Genomic DNA, 18,671 nt, shown 5'->3' on the forward strand with positions numbered 1-18,671 from the left:
CAGCAATAACCCACTTCTGGGTGTGGGTAATGCTGGATTTACCCACGGTTGTCTTTGTTTGGCCACTCGGGATTCGCCCTCGTGTCCAAACCACACCAACCATGGGTAAATCCAGCATTACCCACAGCCAGGCATGGGTTGTTGCTTAATTATATCATAGCCCTGATCAAAGACTGTGGTGCTGATAACATTGATGTTTCCACCTTTTTATTTGTTTTTATTGTTTACAAAGGATTTGCATTTGATTATCCTGCTTTTTGTGTAATGACATATAGGATGCTAGAGTTGTAACATCCCATGCTAATGAGGGAGCGCTGTAGAAATCTGAGTATGAATTAGTCAAAGGGATGGCTTGTTAGAGTGGGGTGGTGATATCATTGCACATAGTTATATAAATGCATTGCTGAGCTGTGGGGAGTGCAATGGGAGGGTTTTATCTAGGGCACATCCCTGTGAGCAGACGACACTCTGCACACGTGTGACTCCACTTTAAGACCATCAGCTGTGCTTGACATCCAAACTACAGTGCTGCTAGTAAATGAACAGCAACACAAGGAGGCTTCCGGAACAGCAGAAGAATACGACTACAGAGGTATTTTATTTGGTCTGTTAAGCATTTTGTTTTTTTTTTTCCCCATGTGATTCAGTATTCATGGACTGTTCTTGTTTTTCTAGAAAACTTGATCATTCATATAATACAAAGTTCCAAACAGCAGAAGGTAAGATTGCTTTGTTTGTGGCTGGTTGGCTCCTAGATTATCATCAAGAAAGCTGAGAATGGAATTCAGATAGTGCATGTTATTACTTGATTTTAATCAGAATGAAAGCTTAGGCATTGCTGCAAAAATCTTAACTAAACTGTAAACAGTAGTTGACAAAAACTGCTTTCTAGGAATCCTTAATGAATAATTAAATACTGGTTTGGAGAGCTGTAGGCATTGTGCACCCTGCCTCACTTTGCATGCTATAGCCCCCAGCAGTTTGATGTTGACTGACATTCAGCTGTAGATAACCAAGAGGCATGATATGTAGCCAGATAAGTGATTTTTGTCTAAGTATTAAAAGTTACAAACATGTAAACTGCAGATCAACTAGAACAACTAACCAGCACTGTTCTCTATGTATTATGTGCACAAAACTTTGGTTGTAGATTGGTAGTTACAGGCTACGATGCTGAGGCATATATGTCAAGCAGAACTGCATATCTGTTGCACTGAATTAGGTCATGTGCCCAGATGTGGCCAGATGTGAGTTACAAAACAGCTTTTGTTTGTTTTTGCTGCAATATTTTTGAAGACTGACATCTGTCTTTGCTCCTATTTAGCTGTACTTATCCTTCGGTGACTCTAAGACAAGAGAAGTAATGAGGGAACAGACAACTCTGAACAAGAGCTCAGTAGTAGGTCAGCTGGTCACTTAGTGCCACTGGACAAATAACATGCTAGGTTTTTGCCACTTCTTCTGCTAAAACAAAGTGCTAGAATCAGAGAACTATGAACACCGTATTTTGAAAACTTCTGTTTTCCACATTCACTGAAGAAAGTAGGAGAGCTAATATATACATTTTATAACTCAAGTATTTGCCTTTTCTTTGAGTAACACATCCTAAAGGTGAGTATATTAAGTAGTTGGTGATATGGGGGTGCAGCCTTCCTATATAGTTAGTCTGGGTGGCGCCCCCCCCCCCCAACACACACACATAAAATTTGCCATTTCGGAGTTTTCAGATGGCAATTCTGCACTTCTGATGTGAAATGTGCAGTGTTTTGTGAAGACCTGGCTTGCCATCTTACAAAAGCTTTCCTCTAATTTAATTATGAAATTCCATGGACTTTTTCTATCCCTGTTCTTATAAATTTAAACATCTCCTTCCACAAAGAATATAAAAATGTTTTTATTAGTCTTGTGTCTCTTTCTTGATCTCTCCAAAGCTTTCAATACCATCTCTCAAACTATCCTTCTTTCTAAACTCTGTCAAACCAGTCTCTCTTTTCCAACAATCTCCTGGTTTCAAAGCTACCTTTCCAACAGACTACAAGCTGTTAAATGGCTCTCCTCCCTATCCCCCTTCCTCCCCATTAAGACGGGAGTCTCTCAAGGATCAGTACTTGGTCCCGTACTCTTCAATGTTTTCATAAGTCACCTATACATTTCCTGCCCACAATCATCCCTAATACAGTATGCAGACAACTCCACAGTCATCATCTCCTGCGATACTCTCCCTGACCTACATACCCTTACACAAAAGTCCTTCAACCTTATTGAACTTGGCTTTTAAACAACCAAGTCTTACTCAACCCCAAGAAGACTAAACTGGTACTTTTCCTTCCCAAATCACTCTATCAACACAAATCTACTTTCACCATCACATCCCTTAACAACACTACCATTAAAGCCGAAACCCATATTAAGCTTCTCGCTGCCATTATAGACAACCAACTAAAATTGACCTACATGTTATTACACAGTATTAAGAAAACTCATCAAAAACTAGGTCTTTTGTACAGAAATAAAAAGCTCCTAACTCTCGACTCACAACATACACTTACCCAGGCTTACCTCCTCCCTAACCTACTATATTCTTCTCAAATCCTAACTAACCTTCAGTTGAATCTCCTCATAAAATTACAAACCACCTATAATAAAGTAGCTAGACTTGCATCCAACAGCGCACCCAGGTCACGTCACTGTCTTGCTCACACTTCTCTAAACTGACTAGAAGTCCCTCAGCATCTTCAACTTTCTCAGCTTACCCTCAGTCACTCCATCATACACAACGCCCTCTCCTTCCCTTCCATCTCTTCCCTGGTCTCCCTCTACACCCCCCTCGAACTCTGAGAAGCTCTGATAAATTGCACCTGGAAATTCCTAAACCTAAGAGCTCTTACAGCTATATGGCTGTATAGCTATATATCTATAATTGTACAGCTATTTACCAGCCCTTACATGGAAAAAGCTTCCCTTGTCTCTACAAAAAATAAACCATCAGAAGGGGGCATTATACTCGATAATGGGTATGATAACTGAGTAGTACAGGGATGTTCTGACCTCCTTGTTCCTGGATGAAATACCCTTACTTATGAGGTGGGCCATGTAGAAAGTCTTCCATACAACGGAGGCAACATGGTGGTCAAAAGTCAGGTTGCTATCAATCTGGGTGCCCAAGTCCCTCACGACTGATTGCATGCTTATTAATGTGATAATTAGTGGGGCACCATTCTCCCCAAAGGGGATAATGATGCATTTTTTGGCATTCAGTTTCAGGCCATGCTTCTGGCACCAGTCATTAGTTTGGGTAAGGCCCTCTTGGAGGATGTTGACATCACTAGGGGTATTTATGACAGTGCCCAGCTTGCAGTCATATGCAAACTTGGTCAGCCACAGACCACTGATTTTGACTTGCACCTCAGAAAAGTATATCCCGAACAGTAGAGGCCCCAAGACCAGTCCTTGGGCTACATTGCTTGTTACAGGTCTAGTACTAGAGGTGGCTTCCCCTATTTTGACTTAGTGGATTCTGTCAGTGAGCCAGTTAGCTACCCATCTGGTAACATATGGGTTGATGCCTAGCTGGGAGAGTTTATCTATTATGCCTGAGTGGGGAATAGTGTCAAAGGTTTTGGCTAGGTCAAGGTAGATAGTGAAATAAAATAAAATAATTGTGTAACTGCTGAGTAGAGCATAAACTACGGAATATTGAAAATTGTTGTTTCATGTTTTGTATTTCTTACTTCTGTTTTAGTAAATAAAAAACACTTGTCCTTGAGTTTGTTTCCACATGGTATATGGTTGCATGTATCCGTCTGTGTGTGTGTGTGTGTGTGTGTGTGTGTGTGTGTGTGTGTGTGTGTGTGTGTGTGTGTGTGTGTGTGTGTGTACGTGTGTGTGTGTGTGTGCGTGTGTGTGCACGTGTGTGCGTGTGTGTGCATGTGTGTGTGCACGTGTGTGCACGCGCGCGTGTGTGTGCGCGTGTGTGTGTGTGTGTGTGTGTGTGTGTGTGTGTGTGTGTGTGTGTGTGTGTGTGTGTGCACGTCTGTGTGCACATGTGTGTGTATGTATGTATGTGTGCACGTATGTGTGTGTGTGTGTGTGTGTGTGTGTGTGTGTGTGTGTGTGTGTGTGTGTGTGCGTGTGCGGGTCTGTGGGCGTGTGTGTGTGTGGGTGTGTGTGCACGTCTGTGTGCACATGTGTGTGTATGTATGTATGTGTGCACGTATGTGTGTGTGTGTGTGTGTGTGTGTGTGTGTGCACGTGTGCGGGTCTGTGGGCGTGCGTGTGTGTGTGTGTGTGTGCGCGTGTGTGTATGTGTGTGTGTGTGTGTGTGCGTGTGTGTGTGTGAGCATGTGTCTGCGCGCGTGTGTGTGTGTGTGTGTGTGTGTGTGTGTGTGTGTGTGTGTGTGTGTGTGTGTGTGTGTGTGAGAGTGTGTGTGTGTGTGTGTTTGCGCGTGTGCACATCTGCGCATGTGCGTGTGTGTGTGTGTGTGTGTGTGTGTGTGTGTGTGTGTGTGTGTGTGTGTGTGTGTGTGTGTGTGTGTGTGTGTGTGTGTGTGTGTGTGTGTAAGAGTACATACATGTATGCTTGTGTATGTTTTCATGCCTCCCAAAGAAACATAGCGATCCCACAACCTATTAGCATTTATCATCTCAAACAAGGATTCAGTCATCCAGTAATCCATTAATAATTACTAAACTGAAGTTTCCTTTTTTAACTTTCTTTTCTTTTCCCTCCTTAGAAAATGCATACAGGTAAAGAAATCAGCATGCCAGCTTGTTATTCAGTGTTAATTACTGGAACAAACCGTGGTATCGGGTTGCAGATGGTGAAGGGCTTCGCTTTATTAAGTCAGGGTCCAGAAGTTATCATTGCTGCCACACGTAATCCAGGAAATGCAAAGGTATGATTTTTTTTTTACAATACTATTGTCATGATTAATAGTCATAATTCACAACCTTGTTTAAATGTATGTACTTGTTTTGTAAAGCCTTCAGCAAATTTAGACTACCTTAAAATATTTCCTGTGTTTTTTAACCTATGTTGCATGTAATGCTTGTTTTCCCAGATGAATGGCTCACTTTCTGTAATCACACAATCATTAGACATTAATATGTGCCTTAATATCAGTGGTTTGTAGCATATATCTTTACAGGAATTTCATCATTAGGTTCATTTGTATGCTGTAATTTCTCATGTTTAAAAATGAGAAGTGTAACTTTAAAAAAATATATCAAATAAAAATGTTTGTGCTATAAATATCTGAGTTTCCAATGGTAGGAGAAAGTTGGATTTTAAAATGTTTTATGATACTAACCTCCATGTTTTACCCTTTTCTTTAGCAAATCATCACTGTGTATTTCTTATTTAATTGCTGTGTGTTGGAACTATTCAGGTCACTTGTTATGGTAAATGGTTATATTTGCCATTATGTGTGAACAGCAATATCCTATTATATTAAAATGAATAATGCAAGCAATTGTTGATATAAAGAGAAAACGAGACTGATATACACATCCATTTTACTGAAATCAAAAGTTATATGATGTCACTTAACATCTAACCCTGATTTCTCCTGCAAAAGCATCATTACAAAGCTTCCATCACTTTCAGAGAAACACGTCATGATTCATTACACCACCTAAAATTCATGCTGCATGCCATATTTTTGATTTGCATGTCTTTCTTACAAATTGTCATATTTGCAATTGTTTTATATTTGGCACTGAATGATTGAAAATCAGGAGCCAAGCAAAGGGGAAGGAGAAGAGAAGGGGTAAGTCCTGCTCGCTTGTCTGGGGAAAGAGGCTTATGCACTTAAGGGGCACACAGGACACTGCAATATTTCTGGCAGACACTGGCGAGACCACCAATTGTGCTCTTATGGCAGTGAGGGGACATACATTTCTGATGGTCCATTGAACATCCTTCCTGGCACATAACATGAGTGTGTGAAGTTAGGCCTGAAGAGAAAAAGGGAAAAAAATAAAAGCAAGTCAGCCCTGATGGGTGTCTAAATGACAGCATCTCCTGGCCAACCATCACCCCAGTAAAGGCAAATAAATGGGCAGATTGGAGTGGACTGATGGTCAGCAGACTGGGGTGTAAAGCTAAAAAAAAGAAATCAGTTTAGAACGATAAAGTACATTTGCAGTTAATTGTATGAATCCACAATTTATGCTATCAGGTCATTTCAAGCTTGAAAGAGATGCAGTCATTTCAGATAAAAATTTAAATGTATATGTGTTATTGTAACACCATGGTGAAATGGTGCACATTGCTTTTGGCTGTAACCACTGCTTCTCCTCATCCACCAGGATCTCTATCCTCGGACTTGCCGTGATGCATACTTAGGGCTGATTAGTAGATATACAGATAGGCATATTGCTATCTATGGGGTATTTTATTTTTTTAGCTTACTCTCTGACTTCCCTGTTTCCCCCTGTACATACCCGCATGTGTTCAGCAGGTAGATATGCAGTGGGGAATGTGCAGAGTTTTGTCCCACCTCTACAGTAACTCAGCCAATGTTCCTTGCCTGTTCCCACTAAGGACAATATGGCTCTAGCATCTACCAGAAATCTAATGTGAGGGAGCCTCCAGTAACACACCCTCTGCCGCAAGCATAGGCACATCCTAGCACACCCTCTGCCCCAGTATAGGCACACCCTACCATACCCTGTGCCCCAGCATAAGCACATCCTAGCACCTCCTCTGCCCCAGCATAGGTATGCCCTAGCACACCCTCTGACATAGCATAGGCATGCCCTAGCACACCCTCTGCCCCAGCATAGGTACATGCTACAACCTCCTCTGCCCCAGCATAGGCGCACCCTATCAGACCCTCTGCACTAGCATAGGCACACCCTAGCATACCCTCTGCCCAAGCATAGGCACATCCTAGCACCTCCTCTGCCCCAGCATAGGCACGCCTTAGCACAACCTCTGCCCTAGCATAGGCACAGCCTAGCATACACTCTGCCCCAGCATAGGCATACCTTAGCACACCCTCTGCCCAGCAAAGGCATGCCCTAGCACACCCTCTTCCCCAGCATAGGCATGCCCTAGCGCACCCTCTGTCCTAGCATAGGCACACCCAAGCACAGCTTGTTCCTTCCCATGCCATAACGCAGAGGAGGGTCTAAGTGAAAATGCTGTGTTCTGTGTTGTGTGCGCACAAGAGACCACAGAGAGCTGTTAGTAGTTGTAGCAAAACGCTGAGTGCTTGAAACAGGCACACCCTGTTGTGACATCACTGCATGTTGTGACATTACTGCATGCAATAGGAATAGCATGTTGTTATGTCAATGCATAAAGGGGGCACATCCTGCAGTGATGTAACTTCATGAAGCAAACACGTTGAAACAGGCATATCCTTCAGTGTTATCACGGCTTGAAACAGGTGCGTCTTGCAATGACATAATTGCATGAAGCAGTCGCAAACCATTCTGTCATGTTACTGCATGTCACATGCTATAGGCACAGTCTGCAATTATTTGGATGCATGAAGTATGTATATCCTACAGTGATGATAACAAATGTATATTTTCCCCAAAGAAAAATGGAAATCTTTTTTTATTTATTGGCCGTGTGACATGCCATTAGTGCTAGCCAGCTGTCTGAAGAGTGACTGCAATCTGCAGCCTCTTGTTCACAGCTCTGGTGTATTTCACAGTTATTCTACATTGGGCAAATGCTGTACTGCATAATTTGCACAGCCTGTAGGGAAAGTAACTTAAAATTCAAAGACAGATGGAACATTCTGCCCAAATCAGAGTAAGAAATGAACTACAAAGGGTCGGCAGTCAAACAAAAAAAATATTTAATTAACAGTAATAGTTATTGTAGATCAATGTACATTTATCTTTAAGAAACGTCTTGCGGGCATGTACTGATGTATTGATTACTGAGCACGTGCAGAGACAGTGCCATTTTGTGTTAGGATGTTGTAGTGTAAGCATGTCTGTGTGTAAGTTTGTTAGTCAGTTTGTTTATAGTTACTGAAGCTGCTATCCATCCTGATGTGTTTTCATGTAATAAAGCTTCTTAAATGAATTACCCTGCCTTGCAAGTCTTATAAGTGTAGAGAGAAGAGCAACATGGTGCCAGAACTGGGATTTTTAAATAACATGATGTTAGAAGCAGCATATCTAATGGCCATAAAGAACTATTTTCTCTACTTTGACTTTGAGAGGCATCTAATTAGTACTGCTGGTATGTACAGAAGTGAATCATTCCTACTAATTCATAAAACCAGGTCAGGTCATCCCCCACTCTGGAGTCATAGATAAACTTACTAAGCTGGGCATTAATCCCTACATCACTCGATGGTTTGCCAACTGGCTTACTGACAGAACCCACACTGTAAAAGTAGCCGACTCCAAATCAAGCTCCAGACAAGTGACAAGTGGAGTACCTCAGGGTTCAGTCCTGGGACCGCTCTTGTTTGACATCTACTTCTCTGAAGTACAGGCCAACACTAAGGGACTCTGGCTAACAAAGTTCGCAGATGACTGCAAACTGGGAGCCATTACTGAATCTCCAAATGATGTGGGTATTCTACAAAACGGCCTTACAGAAACAGATGCTTGGTGCCAGAGCCATGGGCTCAAGCTCAATGCCAAGAAATGTATAGTTATCCCCTTTGGGAAAAAACATGTACCCGTGAATTACCACATAGGTGGCAGTACACTAAACACCAAAAGTGTGATAACAGACTTAGGGACACAGGTGGACAGTGCTTTCACCTTCAATAACCACATCGCCACAACAGTCAGGAAATCCATCTATGTGGCACACCTCATCACTAAGGGCTTTTTATCCAGAAAAAAGAAGTCATTGTCCCACTGTACTCATCCCTCATTAGACCCATTATAGAATACAAGGCCCGATTTGGTATGCACCTCTCAAGACATCTGCAACAACTGGAAAGGCTGCAGAAATACCTCACTAAAAGAATCACAGGCCTAAAGCAGATGCCTTATGCTGACCGTCTAAAAAAACTCCAGCCATACTCTGTCACATAGCATCTACTCAGAGGCGATCTCTGCTTAACATACAAGGCCATGCCAAACCCAGAGCTTTTGGACATGCTAAACTTAAAGAAATCCTAATCCCTCAAAGCCACACGCTCCAGGGATCTAAACCTTGTCATCACAATGAACAAAACATGCTGGAGGGATTATTTCCTGACCCAGAGACTCCCCAGACTCTAGAATAGGCTGCCCATACATGACAAGCAGCGCACCTCTTTGGCCCTCTTCAAAAGGAACCTTGATGATTGGATGGGATATAGGAAATTCACCCCGGGGATTACGTCAGTCACCCTGCTAGGCAGGAGTCCAGGGAAGTAAATACTGTGTGAAGAAATAGCCAGGGAATTGTTATGGCTAGGCTTGTATAGGCCCTAGGGCTGATAGCCTAGTACCAACCTATGAACCTATGAAACAAATGTCTTATATTAAACTTGCTCAACCTATTTCTTATTTGAAAAATATGAAATGAAGCATACAAACTGCTTTAAATGATATTAAAATAAGTCAAAATGTCTGATATTGCTAGAAATATTCAAATTATTAAGGAAATGGTTGAAATAAAGTCAGAAGTGCATAAAATTAATAAAATGAGTAAAATAAAAAGAAACAACAGCATTTTTCAATGTGTTCTATGCAAATCCATATTTTTTTATAGTTACTGAGGCTATCCAAGTTATCAGAAGTGTATGAAGTGCTCGCATGTTTGTCCAGTGTTACAATAAAGTTATTTCACAAAATGCAGCCTTTTCAGAGCATATTTCACAAAGTACAGTGTTTCAAATAGTTTATTGTGCATTTGTGTCTTACTGCAGCTGCATAGAGGCAATTTGTTTGTACATAATTATAAGGGCCATATTTTCAGTGTGTTTGTACATATTTGTTGGCATGGCTGAAGGATTTCTCAAACAAGATCCACTAGTGTTTGATAATAATATTACTGAGAACTGGAGAATGTTTGAGCAAGAGGACAACATTTTCATACAGGCTGAATTTTTGATAAAGATGACCATACAAAGGCATTCATTTTACTTAATTTAGCTGGGTCAGAAGCCATAGAAAGGGAATGTTCATTTGTGTATGCACCTGCTATATTTGCTGGAGAGTGGGAAAACTGTCATATTGCTGTACAGGCTGAATCAAGGGGAGAACTCTGAGTGCTTAAAATGTAAATTTAGAGAAATGTGTAACCCCCAGACCAACATTACAATGAAAAAGCACTTATTTTACACAAGGGATCAAACGCCAGGTGAAACTTTTGCTGCATATATAACTGACTTGAGAAACAAGGCTAAAACATGCAGATTTTGTGATTTAAGGGATGAGCTGATAAAAGACAGATTTGTGTGTGGTATAAAAGATGATGTGAGAAAGATTTTGCTTTGTGGCAGTGATTTATCTTTGAATAAAGGCATTGAGATTTGTCAGATATATGAGCTCACAGAAAAGCACACAGATATGCTTACAAATGAGAAGTGGATGTTTCCAGTAACTTCTAAGCCTCATACTGATACTATGCAGCACGTAGGGTTACCATATTTGTTTGTATGTAAAAGAGGATGAAAAAAATACCAGCTACCAGCAGATATTATTTCGTCCTGTTAGGGCTGAAGAGCCAAAAAAAAAAAAAAAAGATCTTTATTCTTGTAGGACTAAACTAAAGACCTTTTTTTTTTTTGCTCCCCTCTTAGGTTGAAGAGCAAAAAAAAGGTCCATGTTTGGGGATTTTTGATTGCCCATATGCCGGTATACGAGCCAATCAAAACCTCACACAGCGAACCCTCTTCTGTTCAATGCGGAACATCAAGCAGTTACACATTGAACAGAGCTCCGCTTTTTGATTGGCTCATATACCGGTATACGAGCCAATCAAAACCTCACTCAGCGGACCCTCTTCTGTTCAATGTGGAACATCAAGCAGTTCTGCATTGAACAGAGCTCCGCTTTTTGATTGGCTCATATACCGGTATACGAGCCAATCAAAAACGTGCACAGTGGACCCTCTTCTATTCAATGCGGAACATCTAGCTGTTCCGCATTGAACAGAGCTCTGCTTTTTGATTGGCTCATATACCAGTATACGAGCCAATCAAAAACACGCACAGCGGACCCTCTTCCGCATTGAACAGAGCTTTGCTTTTTGATTGGCTTGTATACCGGTATACGAGCCAATCAAAAATGCGCACAGCAGACCCTCTTCTGTTCAATGCGGAACATCAAGAAGTTCCGCATTGAGCAGAGCTCCATTTTTTGATTGGCTTGTATATGATCCAATCAAAAAAAAAAAACAAAGCAGAGGAAAGACTCTGAAATAGAGATGTCTGTTTTCTGAAAGTTCTGCAATTTGTCCGGGTTTTAAAACCCAGACAAATCGCAGAATTTTCAAAAACCGCCTGGACAGGAGCCCAAAAAAGAGTACATGTCTGGGGAAACCTGGACGTATGGTAACCTTAGGCAGCACATGGTTAAAAGAAACAGGCCCAAGAACATGGTAGCTATGGGGTTAACCAAGGACTGCTGCAGGTCTCCCCAGAGCTTTCTGGCAAGTTCCAGAAACTACACAGTCTCAGTGAAGCATAACAATGAGTCAGCAAACACAAAGCATGGGCCCTACCCTAGTTTCATTGTTAACTGTCATAATTGTGGGAGAAGTCGTGAATCTAAAAGAGAAAAATGTTTAGCTTTTGGTCAACGATGCCACAAGTGTAATAAATGGAATCATTTCAAAAGATTTTGTAAATCAAAGGGTGCACATTCTTTTACTAAAAGGGATCGTTTCAAGAAACAAGTTGATCAATTAGAAAGCCATGACCCAGAGTCTCATTCTTTTTATGTTAATGGCGTGTCAATGCTTAATGATACAGTCAATGCAGTTGATTTACGGGCCAAGATGAAATATTTTGTACTGTTCGGATAACTGGCAAACCCACAGAGCTCAAAGTTGATACTGGCTCAAAGTGTAATGTTATGTCTGCAGAAACATTTGAAAGAGTATGTGCTGGTGAAAGGCTTGATTTGGCAAAGTGTGTGAAGCTTGTTGCTTATGGTGGTGAAGAGATTCAAACTGAAGGCTCAGTAATACTTTCATGTTACTCTGCTGGAAGTGGCTAAGACTTATTATTTTATGTGGTCAAGAGGCACATCTAGTCATTATTAAGCCTCAGAGACATTTTGAAAATGCGACTGCTTTTATTTAACAAAGACGTTCACCATGGTAGCTTAAAAGACCACTACTCTTATTTTGCCCAGTCTTTTTTCTACTTATTCTGATCTTTTCAAAGACAAACTAGGCAAGCTTCCAGCTGTGTACTACATGAAGTTAGACCCCGATGTCAGTCCAGTTGTCAGACCAGCCAGAAAAGTTCCAATAGCCATGCAGACTACAATTAAAGCCAAACTAGATAAAATGGTGCAACAAGGTGTAATTTATCCAGTTAGTGAACCGACAGAGTGGGTATCTTACATGGTGGTAGCTCATAAGAAAAACTCAGATGACATCAGAATATCTATTGACCCACAAGATTTGAACAAGGCACTAGAGAGACCTCATCATCAAATGCGTACCATCAAAGAAGTTGCAGCCCTTATGCCAAATGCCACTGTTTTTTTCTGTCTTAGATACAAAGAGTTTATTTTGGCAAATTTTACTTAACAAGAAATCCTCATTGCTGACCACTTTCAGTACTCCATTTGGCAGATAAATCTTTTTGGGAATGCATTTGGGATAAATTCTGCAAGTGATGTCTTTCAACGTGCAATGGAGCAAATGTTTTCTGGGTATCCCTGTGCTATTGTAGTAAATGACAGACGAGTAGGAGATAATGGTGACGCAGAGCATGACGGAAACCTCAGGAAAGTTCTGGAAAGGACACATCAAGTGAATCTCAAGCTCAATCCACAGAAATGCAAATTCAAGCTACAAGAAGTCACTTATGTTGGTCATTTATTTACCAGTTCAGGCCTATGACCAGGCCCTTCTAAGCAAACAGCCATTCTTTAGATTTTAGGTCCAGAGAATGTGCAAGCCCTGCAATGTTTTCTTGGCATGGTTAGCTACCTAGGCAAGTTCATTCCAGACAAGTCAAATATCCACACTGCTCAGAGAGCTAACATATAAAGACATATCTTGGCCTTGGTTAGACCAACACTAGACAGCATTTGATGTCCTGAAACAGAGAACTGCCAGTCCACCTACTCTCAGATACTGTGATGTTCACAAACCAGTTACTCTTTCATGTGATGCTTTGAAATTTGGTCTTGGTGCAATCATTCTACAAGAGGGTCAACCAGTTGCTTATGTATCCAGAACTCTTACCCAAATTGAAATACAGTATGCTCAGATAGAGAAAGAGCTTTTGGCAATTGTGTTCGCATGTTCCAAGTTCTACGATTATGTATATGGTAGACCTATCAAGATCAAAACAGATCACCAATCTCTAGTCACTATTTTGAGAAAGCCTATGCATACAGCTCCAGCTAGACTGCATTGCATGATGCTGAGATTGTAAAAGTAGCATTTCATTCTTGTAAACAAGACAGACAAGCTTCTTTATCTTGCTGATACGTTATCCAGATCCCCCAGAAGTACCACTGAACAGCATGAAAATAAGCACTTTGATTTTGAAGTCATGGAAGTGAGAAATTTTTCTTCCACACATCTTGATGAGCTCAGAGATCATACAGCCACAGATACAGTTTTACAGAAGCTCAACCACTTTCTCAGAGAAGGCTGGCTGTCAAAGCAATCTAGTTTAGCTCCAGAAGTACAACCTTATTTTCCATACAGAGTGAGATGAGATTTTGTCAGACAATTGTATTGTCATGAAAGGTCCTAAAGTTATTGTTCCAAAGTCTTTGCAACCAGAGTACATTACTGTCTTACACTGAGGTCACCCAGTAGCAGACTCTACCAAAAAAGGGCAAGAGGACTAGTATTTTGGCCTTCTATGTCACAAGATATTGAGAGAGTACTTTCATCTTGTTATGTGTGTAATAGTACAAAGCCACATCAACAGAAAGAACCACTTCAGATGAACCAGATTCCAGAACTACCTTGGTCGACAGTAGTCACTGACATTTTTGAGTTGAATGGTCATTATCTGGTGTTAGTATATTGCTATTCCAATTGGTTTGAGATTGACCTACTTCCTAATCTAGCATCTACTACTGTCATTATGAAGATGAAGCATCATTTTGGAGTCCATGGGTCTCCGCAGTTATTTCTGACAGTGGCACGCAGTTTACAAGTCAACAGTTCAAAAGATTTATAGAAGAGTGGGACTTTACTCATGTCACAAATAGCCCAGATTATCCTTCGTCAAATGGTTTGGCAGAATGCGCAGTATAAAGCGCAAAGTAGTTACTAGAGAAGTCAAAATGAGACAATAGTGATGTTTTCCTAAATATCTTAAATCTTAGAAACATTCCTCATGATAAACATCTTGGTTCATCTGCTCAGAGACTTGTGGTGAGGCAAACCAGAACCACATTACCAATTAGTAAATTGTTGGTTCCATGTGTTAAGAACAATAGGTCAGTGAAAGCCAGTCTGTTGAAGAAACACCTAACCCAGAAGTCCTGTTGCGACAAGACCATCAAACCGCTTAATCCATTATGAGATGGAGAAGTGGTAAGGATGCAAGTGTCCAAAGATTATGATCAGATTGGAGTCATGAAGAACATCTGTCCAGAGCTGAGATTGTACATTGTGGAATCACAAGGAGCAGAATTCAGGTGAAACTAGAATCATTTGATACCAGTGTCCGAACCTCTACCACAGCACACAGCCTGTGAGTAAGACTCTTTATCTCAGAGTGAGTTGTCTGGTGTTCCAGTTCCTGAGGAAGTTCCAGAAGCTATTACAATTCCTGTGATGATACCTGAGATGAGCTGTTCACTGAAACCTGTCCCTGTTGTTAAGTCCAGTCCTGATGGTTATATCACACAATCAGGTCGAATCTCCAGACCATGTTCCAGATATACAGCAACTTGGACATGACAGTATGAATCATTTGAGCATTGTGTTTATTTTCTAAATGTGTATACTGATGCATACCTAGCTGCTTTCTTTTCTTTAAGAGGGAGGGTGTAGATCAGTGTAGATATCTCTTTAAGAAACTTCCTGCAGGCATGTACTGATGCATTGATTACTGAGCATGTGCAGGGGCAGAATGCCATTTTGTGTTAAGATGTTGTAGTGTAAGCATGTCTGTGTGTAAGCTCTATCTGTTAATCAGTTTGTTTATAATTATTGAAGCTGCTATCCATCATGATGTGTTTTCATGTAATAGGTTCATAGGTTCATAGGTTCATACTAGGCTAGCTGCCCGAGGGCATTTACAAGCCTAGCCCATCGTTTTGTGGCTTACGCCACCCCTTTAGTATGGGGAACTATACCCATTATTTTGCTGTGCCTCTGTCGAGCAGTGACACTGAGGTAATCCCTGGGGTATATCTGCGATCTCCCATCCATTGGTCAAGATTTCTCTTGAACAAGGCCAGCGAGGTGCTCTGCCTCACATGTACCGGGATTTTGTTCCACAGCATAGGGAGTCTTTGGGTGATGAATCTATCCCTCCAGCACGTCCTATTAATAGCCGTGTCGAGGTTTAAGCCTCCCGCCCTTGTGGCTCTGATGGATCTAGATTTTTTGAGGTGAAGCATATTCATCAAATCTGGGTTTGACATGGCCTTGTATGTTAGGCAAAGGTCACCTCTGAGCAAGCGGTGGCGACTGAATAGAGCTGGAGTTCTTTCAGTCGGGCAGCATAGGACAGATTTTTGAGACCCTTTATCCTTTTGGTGAGGAACTTTTGTGGCCTCTCCAGCTGCTGCAAGTGTTGGGTCAGATACATTCCGAATGGGGCATTGTACTCAATCATAGGTCTGATGAGTGATGAGTAAAGGGAGACTATGACCTCCCTTGATCTAGATGAGAATCCCTTCATGATAAGGTGGGCAATGTAGAAGGTCTTCCTAACTACTTTAGCTACATGGGTGTCGAATGACAGACTACTATCAACCTGGGTCCCCAGGTCCCTGATAACTTCTTCTGTGCTCAGTGGATTGCCACCTATTTGGTAGCTAGGGGTAACCTTGTTTTTCCCGAAGGGTATGACTATGCATTTTTTGGCATTTAACTTTAGGCCGTGGCTCTGGCACCAGTTATCCATTTCTGTGAGACCCTTCTGAAGGATATCTGTGTCAGATGTGTTTTCTACTATGGCCCAGTTTGCAGTCATCTGCAAACTTTGTCAGCCATAACCCTCCTGTGTTTGCTTGTACTTCAGAAAAGTAGATGCCAAACAAGAGTGGGCCCAGGACTGAGCCCTGTGGGACACCACTTGTGACAGGCTTTGAGTCTGACATGGCGCCAGCAACTCTGACCCTGTGGGTTCTGTCACTCAGCCAGTTTGCAACCCATCTTGTGATGTATGGGTTAACATTTAAGCTGATGAGTTTTTCAATGATACCCGAGTGGGGTATTGTATCGAAGGCCTTAGCCAGATCGAGGTAGGCTGTATGGACTGCCTTTCCCTCATCAATGGCTTTGGTGACTGTTTCGAAAAAGTCAACCAAGTTTAAAAGGCATGATCTGCCTTTGACAAAGCCAAACTGGGTTGGATCCAAAGTCTGCAAATTCCCTATGTCTTTATTTATGAGGTCCATTATGATCCTCTCCATGGCTTTGCAGATAAGGCTTGTCAAGCTAATGGGCCGGTAATTTCCAGGGTCTGTGGAGGCACCGCCTTTGTGAAGTGGGACCACAGTTGCAGTGCGCCACTCCCTGGGTACGTATCCAGAGGTAAGACTTTGATTAAACAGCTGTCCTAGCTGTGGGTTTAATTCCTCATTGAGTTCGTGGAGCACACAGCCGGGGACACCATCAGGTCCCATGGATGCTGTGTTTTTGCTTTGGAGAGAGCAGTTCTCACTTGGGCGCTGGAGATGTTTGGGGGGCTGCACTCGTTTGGTATAGATATCTCTCCTTTTGGGGGGGAGAAGTTTGCACTGAACCTGTCAGCCAGTATGTTGGCAATGTCTGTAGGATCAGTAATCTTCACATCATTTTGAACTAGTTCTGAGCATATCTGGGAGTTTCCTCCTAGGTTTCTAACATAGCTAAAGAAGGCCTTATGATTGTCTTTTGAGTCTTTAGCTATTTTTCTCTCGAAATTTGCTTTGGATGATTTTATGAGAGCTCTTAGTTTTTACTTATAGTGATCAAGGGTGTCTTACCTTTTAAGGATTTTGCTCTATCTTGTAGTAGCTTCCTCCTTTTGTTGTAGAGTTTGTTTATGGCTGGGGTCCACCAGACTGGACGCTTGCCTTTGGTACAAAGAGTCTTTGTTTTGCTTGGGATTGCCTTATCCATGCAGTCCTGCAGGTGCTGGTAGAAGGCATTTGTAAGTGATTCAGCGGCTTGAGTATTGTTTTCCATGGCTCGGGGCCTTAAAGGAGACCACACTAGTCTTTAGAAGTGTGAAGTCGGCTTTTGAGAAGTTCTTTACTGTGGTCTTTTTATTTCAGGTGGGGTGGGATGAGGACCTCCAGCGAGATTAGTTTGTGATCTGATCTCACCAGTGAGGGGTATACTTCCGGTGTTGAACATTGTGCTCCCATGTTCATGATGATGAGATCAAGTATGTTATCTCCTCTTGTGGGGATGGTGACTAGTTGTTCCATGGCATTTGAGTTTATGAATTCCAGGAACTTTTGGGCTAGGGTGTTTGGGCTTGAGTAGTGTTCCCAGTCTATATTAGGGTAATTGAAGTCACCTAGTATGATGGTGTTTGGTGATACATTTATCCCTCTAGTGTTTTCAGGAAGGCCATGTGAGGTTCCTGAGTTTGTGAAGGTGGCCTGTAACATGCTACAATTTGCAGAGCAGTCTTGCCTATGGTTAATTGCACCTGGATGGTCTCCGATGCATCGTGCATTGCCACCAGTCTTGAGGTGTGGGTGTCCTTGATGAATATGGATACCCCTCCTTTCTTGGTATTGTCCGGATTTTGGGGCCGGAACGCATGATATGAGGTAAAACCTGATAGCGCTGGGGTGCTCTCAGGAGCCTTGAACCAGGTTTCTGTCACAGCACAGACATCGATGTTCTCCATACTGAGAAGGGCCTCGAGTGCGTGCATTTTGAGATTTAGACTTCTGGCATTGAGCAGCATTACCCTTAGTTTTTTTCCTTTTTTGTGTTCTAGGGTGGTAGGTTTAGAATTTGAGCCTTGCCTAAAAAAGGCACTATGGGAGTGGCAAGAGCCTTTGCCAATATCCGGAATCCCAGGGGTGACAAGCTTCTTAAACAAACTACCCTGCCTTGCTTGTCTCACAAGTGTAGAGAGACGAGCGACAGTTATACTACCTTACAATTATGCCTCATAAGTTAGTTCACACTGTTCTGCCTTCCTCATTCCTTACTTTAAAAGCTACATGCAGATTAAAATGAGTTGCGTTCCCCCAAACAAGTTTTGAGTCAAATGGGTTCAACCATGAGAGTCAGTCAAATAAGCATTCAGACAAATGGTGCAGACCCGCTAAAATGTACTGAAAATCTTTTGAAACATAAACTGATTTCTAACTCAGTAGCTCTATAGAGTACAACATGACTATTTATAAAAACCATGAAAAAGAAATGCTAC

General features: G+C 41.8%; 1 protein-coding gene across 1 annotated transcript in view; it reads left to right on the forward strand.

Moving 5' to 3' along the window:
- The first annotated feature begins 436 nt into the window (after positions 1-436).
- LOC122791344 (C-factor-like) overlaps positions 437-18,671 on the forward strand; it is a 429,108-nt gene continuing 410,873 nt past the window's right edge. The window contains exons 1-3 of the mRNA XM_044059061.1: positions 437-592; positions 676-719; positions 4,734-4,895. Coding sequence (XP_043914996.1) covers positions 4,737-4,895 — 159 coding nt within the window. The 5' untranslated portion in view covers positions 437-592; positions 676-719; positions 4,734-4,736. The remainder of the gene's footprint in view (positions 593-675; positions 720-4,733; positions 4,896-18,671) is intronic.

This window comes from Protopterus annectens, chromosome 17.part0 (genome assembly GCF_019279795.1).
Source record: "Protopterus annectens isolate FY-2018-M chromosome 17.part0, PAN1.0, whole genome shotgun sequence".
NCBI classification, from domain to species: Eukaryota; Metazoa; Chordata; order Ceratodontiformes; family Protopteridae; genus Protopterus; species Protopterus annectens.